We start from the raw sequence: 15,958 nt of genomic DNA on the forward strand, positions 1-15,958 counted from the left end.
AAAATAAAAATAAACAAAAGCTTGAAAAAAAAAAAATCAATCATGTAAATTTATAAATAAAAATTAAAGAATCCACTTTTGTTTTATTTTCACCGACTAAATTGTACATTTGCTTTTAAAAGTCTGCCTCACATGAACAATAGGCGGGCAACTAAATTAGGTAATTTAATTTTTTTTCGTTCTCTAAAGAATTGTGTGTCACCATCACTTTTATTTTTTTTATTTTTTAACGATGACACATCCAATTTTAGACTCATTCCCAGCATCGCTATTCATTTTTCAATTAACAGCAATGCGAGTACGGATTTAAATTCAATTTTACAAAAATTAACATTTCATTTATTTTATTTAAATTAATTAACCATTTAAAGATATGATAAATGACATATTGATTTATTTATCACTTTTTTTTCCTCATATTTTTATATTTTTTTTTTATCAACATTTTTAAATGGACTCTATATATCATGTTTATTTTTTTCCCCTTATTTTAATTAGCGTCAATAATTAAATAAACAATAAATTTTTTAATTTACACTCCAATCAACTGCCAAAATCAGTAGACGCGACAATTATCGATAAAAAAATTTTAACAACAATCGCGTGATAAAAATTTTTTTTCAATTTTTTATCTAAAAAAAAAATTTATCTCAAGCAAAAAATTTAAACGAATTTTTTTTACGTATTTATTTTCACTGATGATCTAACCCGGACGATTAGCCACAAGACGATACGATTAATGATATCACGTCCGAAAGTAAATTACACATGTTTATCTTTTACAAACTTGTTTACAGTTGATTAATTTTTCCGTACTTTTCTCATATATTACTTTAATGTTTTTTATTTATCAGTACCCATTTAAATATTTTGTATATATTTTTAAATAATTTATTTAAATAATGCGGAAGTATTCACAATTATATTAATACTCATTAACAATTTAACTTATTATTTATTTTTAAAAATATTTATCGATGACTCAGTAGGACCGCAAAGTGACGTCAGAATGTCCAGACCACCTCCGTATATGTATAAACTCAGATGGGCCTCAAGGCCGATTGTCGCAACTTGGTCACAAGTATATACCACGTTAAATGTTAACTGTTATTTTATTTCAGTATTAATTTTATACTATTTTTCAAAATTATCAACTGCTTCTATTACTTAATTTAAAATTTTAATTTACATTCAAATACTCTGACGAAATTTTTTTCTAAAAAAATTTTAATTATTCCAAGTACCCATCGAAAGTAATTAAAGAAAATACTTAAATACCGAGTTACAAAGCGTAAATGATTATCAAAAAAATTTTTTAATTATCCTGATAGATTGTTTACACAATTGTTTACATTGTTCGGATATTAATTAACGAGAAATTCAATCCAAATTGGTCGGTACAGGAAAAGGTCAACCGTAGTCATGGTACAGATGTCAAGGCGAGCTTTCGATCGATCGCTAAGCCGTAATGAAAGCAAACATAAACGCAAAGAGTTTAAAAAATAAAGAAAACATCGTCACCGTAAGTAACTATCAATTAGTAAAGTATGTCTTATTTACTTTGTACACAGAGTACAGCCAATCCACGCAGTCATAAATGCAACACATGATTTTGTATATAAAAAAAATCACACTTGGTATACCCGATAAGGCTATACACCTCGGTACAGGCTCGTTGAAGAAATCGACCGGTTGCTATTGCATGACGTATTAATGCGCGCCTCGGCCCACATTACTATCAGTTACGACCTTTAATTATTTTCAATCACTTTTAAATTTAATAGCATATATTTTTGGTGTTATTATTTAAATAATCGGTACATTTAAATATCATATTATTGTGAAGGTAAAAAAAAAATTAGAACGAGCCAATACCTGGTTCAGCTTTTTTCCAATCACCAATTCTGCAATCGCGTCCTAAACAACATCGAAACCTGGGATCGCCTTCGACAGGAATCATACTAAATATCGCAACATCTTCGTCTTTTTCTTTAGCCCTTTTAATTCGGTCTTCATTTATTGTTTTTGTTGTGAAACGTAAACTTGACGATAAACGTTCTCTCAATGCCTCTGTCGCCATTTTTGTTTATAAATTTATACTTATCTAGCTCGGTTATAAAAAAATAAAGTACAACAACACTTGTTCGATACTAAATAAATCGAAAATTTATCCAGCAAAGTATACCAGCCGCAAGTAGAGTGATTACTATACGCGAAGTAAGCCGTGATCATCGATGTGCCGAGATACTTATTGAAAGAACCCGCGTTATCCCCACCCACTAACCATTTAAAACCTTTTCCTTCTCAAAGTCTCTTCCATCCTCGATTATCCTACTCTCTACCTCCCATTCTTTCTCACTCTCTCCTTTATTTCTCTACTCGTACCGTCATTTAAACCTCTCCCAGTCTTATCTACTCTTGAATTACCTTGATTTTACTCGACAACACACATACATTTAAACTTTTGTGATACTCCAATGCGCCACGCGGTCTAGCCAACATTTAATACCATTTCCTATTTTATAAAAACTAATATCCATATTCACAATATATCCATATCATTATTACTGCGTCACTTATTAAAATTAACGTCTTAATTAAATCGAAGCGTAAATTAATTACGAATGTAAAGAGTAAAAAAAAATATAATGAAACTAGTAATTGAATTCGGCGATTGAATATTAAAATAATATAAAATAAATAAAAAAAAATAAAATCTACGATAAGCCCGCAGGCTTATAGGTCACTGCGGGTTTAATATTCTTGTCTTATTATCATTATGTTGAGTAAATTATTGAGCAGGCGCAATAATTTCGCAGTGGTTATAAAATACATACTTTGTATAGACATATATAAAACACATACACAAGGGGATTCTGCCGGTGAATAAGGCTTTCGTTATACAATTTATAATACTATTTACATTTTGTTTTATTCATGAATGAATCTTCATTTGTTCTATTATCAAGTACTGTATCAACTATATACATAATATACTCGACAGTTGATACACTTTCTATGTATACATAGTTATATATTTACGTATAAACTACTCTTGTGTATTTACATAGGCAAAAGTATTCCGAGAATTTATTATATGTTTATTTAGTAAAAAAAAAAAAATCAAAAAAAATTTAACTACTCGCTTAGTTTGGCTATACTATGTCTCATGTCATCGTACAATAAAATTTATAATTACAATTAAATCTTTAACTTAGGAGACTTAATAAGCTCGGGCATTTAAAAATAGTAAGACATTTGTATCGGATTTACTTATTAATTAAAAGAGTTATTTCAAATCCGTATATTTAAGGACTAATTTAATGAAAAAATGTCACACTCGTATTGATGACTGAGAGGTTGAGACTGGTTGTGATAATTGTCAATGTCTAATCGCATAAGCCTTGACTCGTTTACCTTAATAAGATACGAATGTGAACGAGATAAAATAATAAGAAATAAATAAAAAAAAAGTACCAGGCACTCAGTGGATTGTTCGTATATTCATTAATCCAACGAAATTGAATTGAGAGGCTTCGCTACTGTGATAGCAATTAAATTGTTAAATTTAATCAATCATCGATCGTTAATATTCTCTGTCAGTTCGCTATATGATCTTGAATTGTGATTTATTGCATATTGAAGTAGACTCGAAATTAATTCACATTAAATAACTGATTTTAATTAAATACTTTTATTAACATTGTGCCAAAAATTTTAATTAAAAAATATAAATATTAATATTAATTTAATTTAAAGTTTTAAACTTTGGAAATTATATCCCGCGTATTCAAATAATATGCTAGGGGTTACTAATAAATTAAGTATAATTAATAACATACCAGCGCGGAAGATCTCGCCGCATCCATCGCAACGGCTTGCGAACTGGGCATCGTAACAATTGCCACAATAAATCTTGTCGACCTTGCTTCCAAATTGTTTGTCCACCAAAGAGACCCTGCACTTGTTGCAGAGGAAACAAGCCTCGTGCCAGTGCTTGTCCTTGTACGAAAGATCCTGTGAAAATATTATTTTATTTGTTTCAAAATTATCATCGCTATACGTGATATTTACATGACAGTGTCCAAAAAAACTACAACCGTTACATTGTCTCATATTACGTACTAAGTTGTTTATCGCCTGGTTTTATAACATAACAAACAATATTTTGGCAAGTTGACTCGGTTTAGTGTCATTGGAAATTATTATTTTTGTTTAATAATTATTTGGCTCGGTTCAAACGAAATTTACAAATTACACCGTTAAATGTATATTTATTTATATATGTATGTATGTGTAACGAACTATGGAGTATGAAAATGATGTTAGTCGGTCTATCGCGTCGGTGGGAGAAGACGAAAATAAGCAAGCGATAAGATATACTGTATGGTTACTACAGCAAAAGGCAACGATGTCTGCATCGGGTGTTTCTATTTCGAGGAGTGAGTAAGCCGACACCCGTGTCTCTTGCTGTTCCGTATAGTATCTTCGTTTATGTTTTTACGTTACTACATTAGTTATACCGACATTATAATGTCGTCCATTGGCACCAAAATGCAATTATTACGTTGGCACCAAATAAGCTTAAGTACTACCGTACTCTTATTATTATTATTATTGTTATTACTGTTTTATTCGGGTCTTGTATTTTGCAGAATTGCTGAATTTTAATGTAACTGAAGATCCGAACGTTTTTCGTGAAACGAAAATAAAAAACAAAACGAAAAGTAGAAAATCTGCTGGATCTAAATTTTTGAAATGTCTCGCATACGCGCTAATATGTCAGCTGGAAATTGCAGGCCACTCCTAACTACCCCTTCAGCAGTCAAATTACATAAATTTCTCATGTTCGTTGCGTGAAAAACGTTCCGTTCTTCAGATACATGAATTTTACATGACAACAGGACTTGGTAAAAATTAAGTTTTTTTTTTATGTATGAGAATTTTTTTTGGTCTCGGTCTTCGTACCTTTGAGTCGATACCGATGATCTTGTTGCACTCCTCGCAGCCGTTTGCAAAGACGCTTTCGTAGCACTTGATGCAGTAGGGATGCTCGTCGCGCAGGACGTAACGCTGTCCGGTCAAGGACTCGTCGCACTGCCAACAACAGAAGTGACCGCTGTGCCAATCCTTGTTCATTGCCTTTGTGTACTCGCCACTGAAAATCAACTGCAACAAATACATTTTTTTTATTAATAATTAATTAGCTACAGTTATCGGAATCATTTAAGACTAATTGATCTTTTTTTAAATTTATCTGACGATGAGATATTTTTTATGTATGAAATTTGAGTTTTATAGTTATTTTTTTTTGCGTGTATTCATATTTTTTTGTCACACTGAGATATGTACCTTGTGTGAGTGCTGTTGTATGTGCTGGCTGAATATTATTTATATATATAGACATATATTTAACAAATGTATATGACACATTTATATTTTAGCCCTTTAAAGGTAATAATTTAGGAGTTATCAAAAAAAAGCGTTACTAGAAATAATTTTATAAATAAATTTTTCATATTTTTTTTTCTGTCATAATAGTATATAAATATGATCATTTTTTATATTTATCTTTGGCATGAATAAAAAAAATATATAGGCATTATAGATTTTCATCATAATTGATTGTGTTTTTGACATTTTGAGTGTAGAACCCTTGTCTGATAACGGACTTTTTTTTGGTACCTCTTCATTCTAAGAAAATAAATAGACCCGTGTCATGGGGTGTCTTGGAACCCAGAGTTGTTATCACGTTTGTCAGGGAGACCTCGCAACCTCAGCAGTCAGCAAAGCCTCCCCTCTCGTAAGACACGTGAATCAACTCGTGATAAGAAATAGAAAAAAAAAAGGTGAAAATGTAATTGAAAGGACGCGAATCTAGCGTTTTCAGCCAGCACATACTCTTCGATGGCGTGATGGTTGTTCTGAGTGCTGTCGACCTCGGTGATCGTGACCTCCGCGTTCTGGTCGTGGCTCTCCCTGCGCTTGGTCGTCTTCTTCACTTTGCGAACCTTTCGCTCCGTGGTCGTGTACACTACACTGTCTACATCCGCCATTCTCGCTCGATTGCAGTCTCGTAACGTTCAATAACAAATAAACGTACAAACGACAAACTCGTTTTTTTTTTTATTTATCGCCGGACAATTTAAAGTTTAAGAATTAAAATCGATTCGTTAAATTACAGCAATTAATTAAATAAATAAATAAGTTAATAAATAAATTAAAGTGGAGTGAATTTAGTAGAAAGTACCGCGTTGTTCCCTTGGAGGTTTGCGAACTGACTGAAATCTAGGAACAGAATGCGTTGGGCGTCATCCTCATATCGAGACGCTATTTTCAGCGTCCCGACGATTCCAGAGTCCGTCTCTTACCCCTTGTCACAACTTGATCATGATCCCTTGCCTATGTATGCCCCTACTCTCTTTTTAAATGTTAATGTCTAACTCAGTCCCACCACCGTTATTTAACGTTCATCTTCTTGGTCGTCTTAGTCTTGGTGTCTTGGTCGTCATCGTCATCCTCGTCTTCGTGGTCGTGCCGTTGGTTGTCAGTTTATACCGACCTCCTCATCCATCGTCTTGTCGCCTGCCGCTACCGGCGATGCATGTGTGCCGGGTGCAACTTTTCTCCGCGGACAGCTTACACACTACCGCACGTCCAATGATATTTTTCGCGGTATTCTCATCAACATACAGCTACTATCATTACTTCTTCTCTTTCTATCCCGTCTCTTTTATTTTTCATCTCCTTCACCGACTACTTATCTTTCTTCCTCTCAGTCTTTCTTTCTTTCTCCATCTTAAAAGCACTACTATACACAAGACGAAATTTATTTTAGTACCTGACGTTTACGCAAACTAAACTCAGATCAGGAAACACCACGAATTCCAGTCTGTATCACTTTAACTTAAGCCGAGAATAAATTTTTATCGTTTTTAATGAAAATTAATTCAATTAATTTACTGTCTTTTTACCGAGAGATTAATTTTTTTTTTTTTTTTTTTTTTGAGATCAAATGTTTATAAATAATTATTAGCAGGTATATGGAATAAATGTCAAAAGTTTTTTATTGGGATTATAAAAATTGTTATGAGGGAAAAAATTTCAAAGTTGTATAAATTTTTTCGGTCATGACATAAAGTTGAAAAGAATAAAAAGAAAGTTAAGACAATGTTCACGACATTTTGATCTTGTGCCAAGCAGGTGGTTTTCAGACATCATGCCGGATTTTGACATTAACATCGCGAGATAGATACTCAAAAGGATTTTAAAGGGTGGGGATTTAAAAAATTACATAAAAAGATGTGCGCAAGTAGGTCGGCATTTTCCACGCATCACCAATGTCTGGTACACCCACGTGTACTTAATATATTATTCATTTTATTTTATATATTTTTTCTTCATACTGATGAATAAGTCTAGTAACATGAGATTTATTTAAATAGTTTAGTCTTTCAAGTATTGATAATAAAATATTAGATTAAATATGACAAATATATCTTTTACTCGAGCTGATAAATTCTATTGACATTGACTTGATATAAATTATCTGCAAGCTGTGACATTGACGACATAGTAATTATTATTATTATTATTATTTGGCATTTATTATTCAAAGCAGCTTGAACAGGCAATAAATTATGAATATTTTGCCTCGAGTTTATTTGATTAATTGATCATCATTTTACGAATTAGGAATCGCAAAAGTCTATGCAGATAATTATAAAGACGTGATGCAACTGTTATTGTAAAGGCGTGACGCAAAGATGCAAGTAAAATGTTATTTAAAAAAAAAACGTTTTATAATTCTGTGTGACATTGCTGAGCTTGTAAGGATCCATAAGCATCCATGATATAAAAAAAAAAATCACTATCGTCTTTCACACTCGGACGGTCGTTCCCACCCACGTAATTGAATTCTTACGATTTAGATATTATTTTCGTCTGCCTCACGCTATGAACAGAGTCACCCGGCACCACAAAATATGCGTGGCTGCGTCGTCACTCAACTCAAGAGTGTGAATATTAAATCATAAATAGCTAAATACTCAAGTATTTTTGAATAACAAATGGATTTTTAAATAAATTTGTTTTTTTTAGCAAAAGAAAAAAATATTTTCCTGTTGAAATATTTGTCTTTTAAATGATTTTTTTAAAAATTATTTATAAATATAATTGATTTCACGTCCACGTGAAAGAAATAAATAAATAGATAGAAGATAGAATAATTTTATATTTAGATATATTTTTAAAAATAATTGCTTGGCGTTTATTGAATTTATTTTTTTTATAAATAAAAATAAAATTTACCCAAAAAGCTTTACTAGATTCAACGCTAGGTATGCAGTATTCAATGGGTCCTGTAGCTTGTAAAATACTTTCATCTTCAGCATCCACAAATTCTTCTTCATCTACAGAATCCTCTTCACTGCCCTGCATTATGGAGGGTCGCCAACTATTCCTAGTCTCAGCATCCCTAGTAATCGTGTTACTAGGAGCTACTGCTGCTGCAGTAGAAGCCTCTAGCCTGGAATTATTCGCTCTAAATCGTAAAGCGGTCTCCTTGTAATGGAGTCGCCGGTCAGAGTTATCGGGTTCAATAGACTCGTTCGTGTAGTGATCATCGAGCGATCGTGATTTAGGGAAACGTTTACTCACAAACGACCTTTTGCCGTTTTTCATCCAACCGTCCTTTTTACTCTCAGACTTTGGTGGAAAATATTTCCACCCAGAAACGTCATTACCATTATCATTATAATCGTCGACTTCAAAATTCGTTTGCACTTCAACTGACACCAAACTTGATCTACTTGTTGACATCGATTTTTCACTGTCAGTAGGTGACGTGTTTGTCCATTCATCACGATAATACTCGCTACTAGAAGTAGTTTGTATCGAAATATCGGATTTTCGTCTCTCTGGATCTCGTTGTCTTTTAGTTAATTTTTTGCTGCTCAAATTTTCCGCAGATTTACTTATTTCCGCGTTCTTCGATTTAAGCCTCGTTGACTTTCGCAAAACACTAGTCTGCCTAACTTTCTGTCTTTTTTGATTGTGATGTGAAATGGGACTAGTACCACGTTCTTCAATTTCCTTTTCGCCATTTGCAGCCCTATCTATCGACAAGACACTATCATTATTTGAAACTGAAAAGACATTTTCATTCGACGGAAGCCCCTCTTTAAAACTCATTGAAGTTATCTCAGCCGTCGTTGTCGAGTGATCCGGCGACTTGGATTCAGCTCCTTTATTCTTAATGCAACTTTTCTTCGGCAATAATTTTCTGCAAACACGAGGATCCTCAATTAAGGAGTGAGCTGACGAAGAGGATTCTCCATTATGCCTCATGGCAACCACTGGCACGTGTCTAAAGTGTTCCTTCGTTGGTAATTCATTGCCCGAATCATTTTCAAATGCCGCGCTCAAGTCTATCGACGAACTGGAAGCTGATAAATTTTTCGGGAAAATTGCTACAGGTTTCAATATTCCATTTTTTCGAGTCTCTGCCTCTGTTATTAATTTATCAGGTTCAATAATTTCTTCAAGAATCAACCTATCGTCCTCGTCATCATCATAACCATCATCGTTATCATCATAATCTGAAGTTTTATCATAATCATTTAAATCAATTCCCGTAAGTATCGTAGTCAATTGATCTCGCGTGCCGTCAACCAGCCCCTGCCAAGGTTCATCGGCATCCTTCTCGATCAACTCGAAATCCAAACTAAGTCTGGAATCCGCCCGTGATACGCTTCGTAGATCACGACTACTCAGCTCCGACAAAGTGCTTCCATCCGCGTAGCCATGTGACTTCAATTCACTACGTACTCTCAAGCTGTATTCGTGAAGATTTTCCAGTTTATTTCGTGCACTAGAAGGCATTCTGATGTCTGTCGAGTGACTGATTCCGCAAAGAGAATCGTGAAAACTTGGATTTTCCACCATCGCCGGCCCATGATAAGACAAACATGGCGCGGGAGTAATTGTTATTTCATCCGTTAAATGTTTCAAACATGCAAGCAATTCAATTGCGCCCACACATCCGACAAGAATCGATAGTAGCAAACCCATTTTATTTTTTATTCTTTATATGTCTTTTTGAAACAAAGTATCATTCAAATTTCTACCGTCATCAAAAGTTCCAAGTTTACAGCTTAAAGTCAGCACGTGTGAATTCAACATGTATAATCACGTAATCAAAATTTAATTTTGAAAATGCCAAAAAATATACAGGTGTTTCCTGACTTAGCAAATTCATTTTCGATTGCGCAACATTACCCACCCACATTGACGCCTCTATATGCTAAGACAAAATATTAAAGCTCACATTCATTTCACGTATTTCATTTCGTGTACTACTATGACACGCGTCGCTACTCTTATTTACTCGGCTCAGCTCTGAATTATTTTTATTTTATTTATCTTTCACTTCTGCACATTTTATTGATGACATTAACGCGTTCGATTATAAGCTATTTAAAAATAATAATACAGATAGAAAAAACCCCGTCGCAAAAAATGATCTAGAATAGGCATAGATTCACCGGATGTCGAACTACTGTGCACAACTGTTTTATTTAATTCGTTTGCAGATGAACGAGATCGGACAAAAACTGCCGATGCTAAGTTGCTCTTTAAAGTTGGTAGGTACAACGTCACCTCAATATAATAATGTATACATATGTATCTCTATCTGTCGCTGACCAACAAATACATTCCCGGGCTGAAATGCTAAAGTTAGATTAATATGGCCCTGAGAACTTGGTTACATAGGTCTGCACAGTATGTCCTTAAAACCATGTTACCGATCGAAGATCGTCAGGGTTAATTAATTACCACCGGCAAAAACTTTTTCTGGCACTAATTTTATTATAACAGACGAGGCTTTTTCACGTTCATTGTAAAATTAAGTAGACAAAAACGACAACGATTATCTGTGCTCTTTGTAATCGTTTAGTATACTTGTTCTTTGGTTCACCGAATTAATTTACGAGATTTAGCTATAAGATCTTGGCAATGATATTATTTTTCGTACTTGTATTTTGATGAGTCATATTTTATCTGAATTAAATCTTTTATTACGTAGATAGAACTTCTTATTTTATAATTAATGCTACTAATTTATTTTTAACTTTCCTATTTTCAAATTTAAAAAATTCTTTTGATAAAATTACATCTATTACTCGACTGTGATCATTTAATTATTTCAATCTTTTATAGGTGAAAAAAAATTTTAATTTCACTAAAAGGTTGGGATTAAATATTTGATACATTTTTATTAATTCTGAGAAAATAGTGAATTAGTAATATTTTTATCCCGCAAGTGATCACCATTCAAATTTGAATACTTAATTATTGGAAAAAATTACATCCGATCCACCATTGATTTAATTATGAAAATTAATCACAAAAAATGACATAAATATTTAAGTAAAAGCAGGCATTCAAAATTAAAAACCTGCTTGTATTTAAATGAAATAATAAATTCACGATATTCTTCGACTGATAATATCAATCTCAATATGAATTGTTAATTATATAATAAATCACATCCACTTCATAAATCTAAAGTACTTTAATCTAAATAATTTATTAAAAAAGACCAAGTTAAATTTGACCAAAAGCTCGCAATTAAAATTAAAATCTTTCACTTGAATTTCAAAGCAATAATGAATTAATAATACTTTTATCCTGTAGGTAACAGTAATTTTAAACTAGATTAATAATCATGAAAGTTCCAAAGACATATCAGAATCTCATATTCTCATGTAACATCTTCTGATTGATTGAATAATCCATTAAGTGTTCAAAAATAGAAAACAGACAAATAATTGAATCTTATATATTTCTTAGGGATTCTGAGAGTAACCTATGAATATGGTTTTCAAATATAAACGTTTATTTCCATCGCTGGTTATCAGATAATGTCGATAAATTAAATATGCAAAGAGATTACGTGAAATATCGAGTTTCAGAGGTTTATTTTTTAATATCAAGTAGCAATTTATACATTGAGAGATCAGTCGAGACAGAACGATAGATCTTATTTTGGTTACCTCATCGGTTACAAGCCAGCGTCAGAAGACCATCATCCATACGCGTTTTGCGCGCGGTACGAAACTTTGGCCAAGTGCCAAACATTAAACCCCCAGTTTATGCTCTCACATCCACGTTATCGAACTCACAATTTATAAATTTATATTTAAACTTCTCAACTGGTCATCAGCATTAACGGATTAATATTTAAATAACTTTTTTAAAATTTTAATAATATCAATAAAAAATGATAATTATTATTACAGTATATTAGAAAATAATAAAAAAACAAACATTCTAATGGTTATAAAATGTATTTTTATATTTGTTTATTCATGTCATGATGAATACTTCCGTTTAACAGTAAAACTGCCACGTTTTACTCAGATTAAAATTTTTCGATAATCTTTCGCTCCTATTCGTTTAAAAAATCTTGTGAAGTATCTTCTAAAAATAAACATCTCTTTGAATACAACTTTAATCACCATTTCAATGGTCTATTCATTTTTTTTTATTTTTATTTTGCTAATTTGAAATAAAAATTAGTCATAAAAATAGTTTATTATTTTAAAAGTAATTTGCAAAAAAGTAAATGAATTTTTATTAAAAATAGATTGAAAATAATGTTTTTTTTAAAAATTGAATGCAAGTACGTAAATAATTACATTGAAAGTATATAATTGTTGAATTTAACGGTTTTGTTTTAATGAGTATGGAAATACGGGCATAGGCTGGAAGAAAACGGAACAATGCCAGCGTTATTTCGGTCGATGATCGAATCGGCCATGGTCGTTCAGAATAAATTTTATAAAAGCAAAAAAAAATGTCAAAAATTTAAATTTAAATATCAGACGAAATTAAAAGTTTAAGTAAAATTTATTTTTTATATTTAATGTGCAAATCTTGCACAGAAAAAAAATAGAAAATTTTTTTAACGCAATATTGACATTTTTTTCTGTGACAGGAAACTAATTCCTGTTAGTGTAAAAAAAATTACTGGGCATAAAAATTTTTCTCACATGTTTACATAGGAAAAGTTTATATGTCGACATATTAGGAAAAGTCATCATAGTTTTTCTCCCGAGAACTTAATAACAATAATTTTTTATTGGAAAAAAAAAAAAAAAAAAAAAACTAAGTGACTAAATAATAAGACATTTGGCATTGAGGAATGGTCAAGAGCAAGAACCGTGTCAGAATGCATGGCTCGCAAAACTTGCAACCCTTTCGCACGCTCTGAGACACTAACAGATCAGTAGCCCAGTGTACAGTATATGTATATATATATATATAGTAATAGGTCTGCATTGGAAATGCTTCCATCGAGTCTCGATTATTTCCGTACCATGAGCTAGATTCGAGCCACTTCTATCCATTCATCTTCTGTTCAAACATACAACTAAAACTCACCCATACATTTAATCTCAATCTAATAGACGAAAATTTTATTTTAATTTATCATCAACTGTCTTAAGAATAAATCGGATTTTGGCTCTCAAATTACGAATCCCTGAGTAAAATTAAATTTAAAATCCTGATGCAAAACAAGAGATCGTGAACTGACTCGAATAATTTTTTTTGCTTTTAATTTTGTACTACGTTACGGCTTATCTCGAGGTGAACAGGCAGATGTAATTTTCTCGACACGAAGTTCCATGCTAATTATCGAGCCCTGGTACCGATGTTACCGTGTCAAGGTTACCGAAATAAATAAAATGAGAGTAAGAAATAAAAGATAAAATAATTGTAAAAAGGAAATTAAAGCTTACGAAAAGATTGTGAATTTAAATCTAATGGTCTCGCGTGCAAAATTTTCTTCAGTCACGTATTTAAATAGCTTAATGATAAATCACTTGAGGTAACACTTTAAATCAAGAAAGAATAACGGTGGCCATTTAGAAAAAAAAACTCGTAAAAATGACAAAGGCGCCAGTAGTAAAAGAAGTTAAATGTGTAAGAATAAGTGTAGAAGAAGGAGAAGAAGATGAGGGAGGAGAAGATATGGCTTAGAGGTGAATTATTTACATCTTGTTGTTGGTTTACATCGCGCTGGATATTTTCCCGTTGACACAATCTCAAAATAGACAATGACTTATACAAAATAACCGTAAAACTCATCTTCTCTGGTATATATAAATGCCAGGAGAACAAGATTTCTTGGCGCAGAAAGCCAATGGACTCCACAAGAAACGCTTCCGACAAGTCCCTATGCTTTAATTTTCTTCATAAATATTATCGGTAACAATAAATCCGAGTCGTTTATCACTCGCTATTGGATTATTATTTTAATTAATTGATAAAAAAATATTTCTAACACAACTTACCTAAAATATAATTAAATATATATATATTTTTTTTTTCGTTTAATGTAAAATTATATTTAACGCAGACGGTGACCTGAGAAGAGTTTACGATAGTCGGTTGTGTTTCTGTGACTGACTAATAAAATCTGAAGAAGGAGGATACAAGTCTGGATGCAAAAAGCCCCGCCATCGTGGGCTACACAAAATATCAAAATAGATTGCGTCAATTGCTATAATTCTTAGTAATATGCTCGCAATATATTATATTTTACATTGGAATAAAACCAACTTTTGTAATTATTAATAATAATAATAATAATAATAATAATAATAATAATAATAATAATAATAATAATCACACTAAACATACAGCAATTAAACAAAAAAATTAACCAGTAAATCAAAACAATAAAAAATAATACAGGAATTTAATTTTAAATTCATTATTTGTATTAAGTGAATAATTAATAACAAAATAATAATACTCATAAGCACGAATTGATATAACGTCAATCGTTATTTCAACAGGTGGTCAATGAATCAGCGCAATATGAATGTATTTTATTGCTGTATTTTATCAATCAAAATAATGAGAAAATCATCATTATTATCATCATTACACTGTAAGAAATTTACGGAGTGAAATCGGATTAAATCCGGAGTGAATTCGGAGGGAAATATTGGAAATTCGAATCGGAGTGAATGCGGATTTGAATAAAATTCAGTTTACTCCTAAATTACTCCTAAAAAACAAACTCCATTTACTCTGTATCAGAGGAACTTTTTAAAATCCGGAACTCAGAGCGACGGAGTAAATTCGAATTAAGATAAAATCCATAATCACTCGGAATTTTTTGGAGTCCCGAGTCGAAACACAAATTCTAGTTTAGTCCTCAAAAGCCTCAATTCCTTTGATGTTTTATTTGCCGCCCAGAAAGTAACTCTACTCAAAATCCTCAATGAGAACTATGAGGTGTAAATGGGAATAATTTATCGGTTTTAAATTACAACTAAGACCTCAAAATCCTCAACGAATGAAAGGTTACTTCGGACTTTGAAAAAATTTTAGATAGAAAAGGGAGGGGAGAGAATCCGTCGAATGAGACTTTTGAGGTTCAAATTATTCCTGTATGATTTGAGTATTTTGAGGCTCTAATTTAGATTTTGTTATTCCAGTTTAGTCCTCAAAGTGGTAAAATTGGTCGTAACTACTACTTTGAGAACTAAACTAGGATAACATTCTGTACTGTTGTCAATCTTAAAATTCTAAATTTATCCTCAAAAACTTCATTGAGAACTTTGAGACGTAAATCCGAATTTGTTTTTTGACTCGGGGTGCATCATCATCATATCATCAACATTATTAATGTTATTATTATTGAATAACATTTAAATTGCGCATCAATTAGCATTGCGATGAGATGTAAGCATACGATTATCAAATTATTTTACCAAGATATTCCGTCTTTTCGGTTAACTCTCGTGACCTCGCTATTTTAGAATATCTAAATTAAGTATGCCCTAGTTACTGTCAAATGTACTTGTAAGCTCGACTATCAACATAATACTCGACATTGCTTTATTATATTGTTAATGCAATTCGTCAGATATTTTCAGAT

At 31.9% G+C, this 15,958-nt stretch overlaps 1 protein-coding gene across 9 annotated transcripts in view; it reads right to left on the reverse strand.

The window, feature by feature from the left end:
- The window catches only part of LOC130675335 (four and a half LIM domains protein 2-like), a 53,750-nt gene that overhangs the window by 4,664 nt on the left and 33,128 nt on the right, over nucleotides 1–15,958 (reverse strand). For 4 of the 9 annotated variants that reach the window (XM_057480927.1, XM_057480925.1, XM_057480924.1 and 1 more), the window contains 2 exons: nucleotides 4,969–5,169; nucleotides 3,843–4,017 (listed from right to left, as the gene is read on the reverse strand). In XM_057480927.1, coding sequence (XP_057336910.1) covers nucleotides 3,843–4,017; nucleotides 4,969–5,169 — 376 coding nt within the window. Of the gene's footprint in view, nucleotides 1–1,875; nucleotides 2,479–3,842; nucleotides 4,018–4,968; nucleotides 5,170–5,901; nucleotides 6,311–8,310; nucleotides 10,560–14,360; nucleotides 14,509–15,958 lie in introns of those variants that run through there. The other 5 variants (XM_057480929.1, XM_057480930.1, XM_057480922.1 and 2 more) reach the window with 5 other exon arrangements.

Source organism: Microplitis mediator, chromosome 10, assembly GCF_029852145.1.
Source record: "Microplitis mediator isolate UGA2020A chromosome 10, iyMicMedi2.1, whole genome shotgun sequence".
NCBI classification, from domain to species: Eukaryota; Metazoa; Arthropoda; class Insecta; order Hymenoptera; family Braconidae; genus Microplitis; species Microplitis mediator.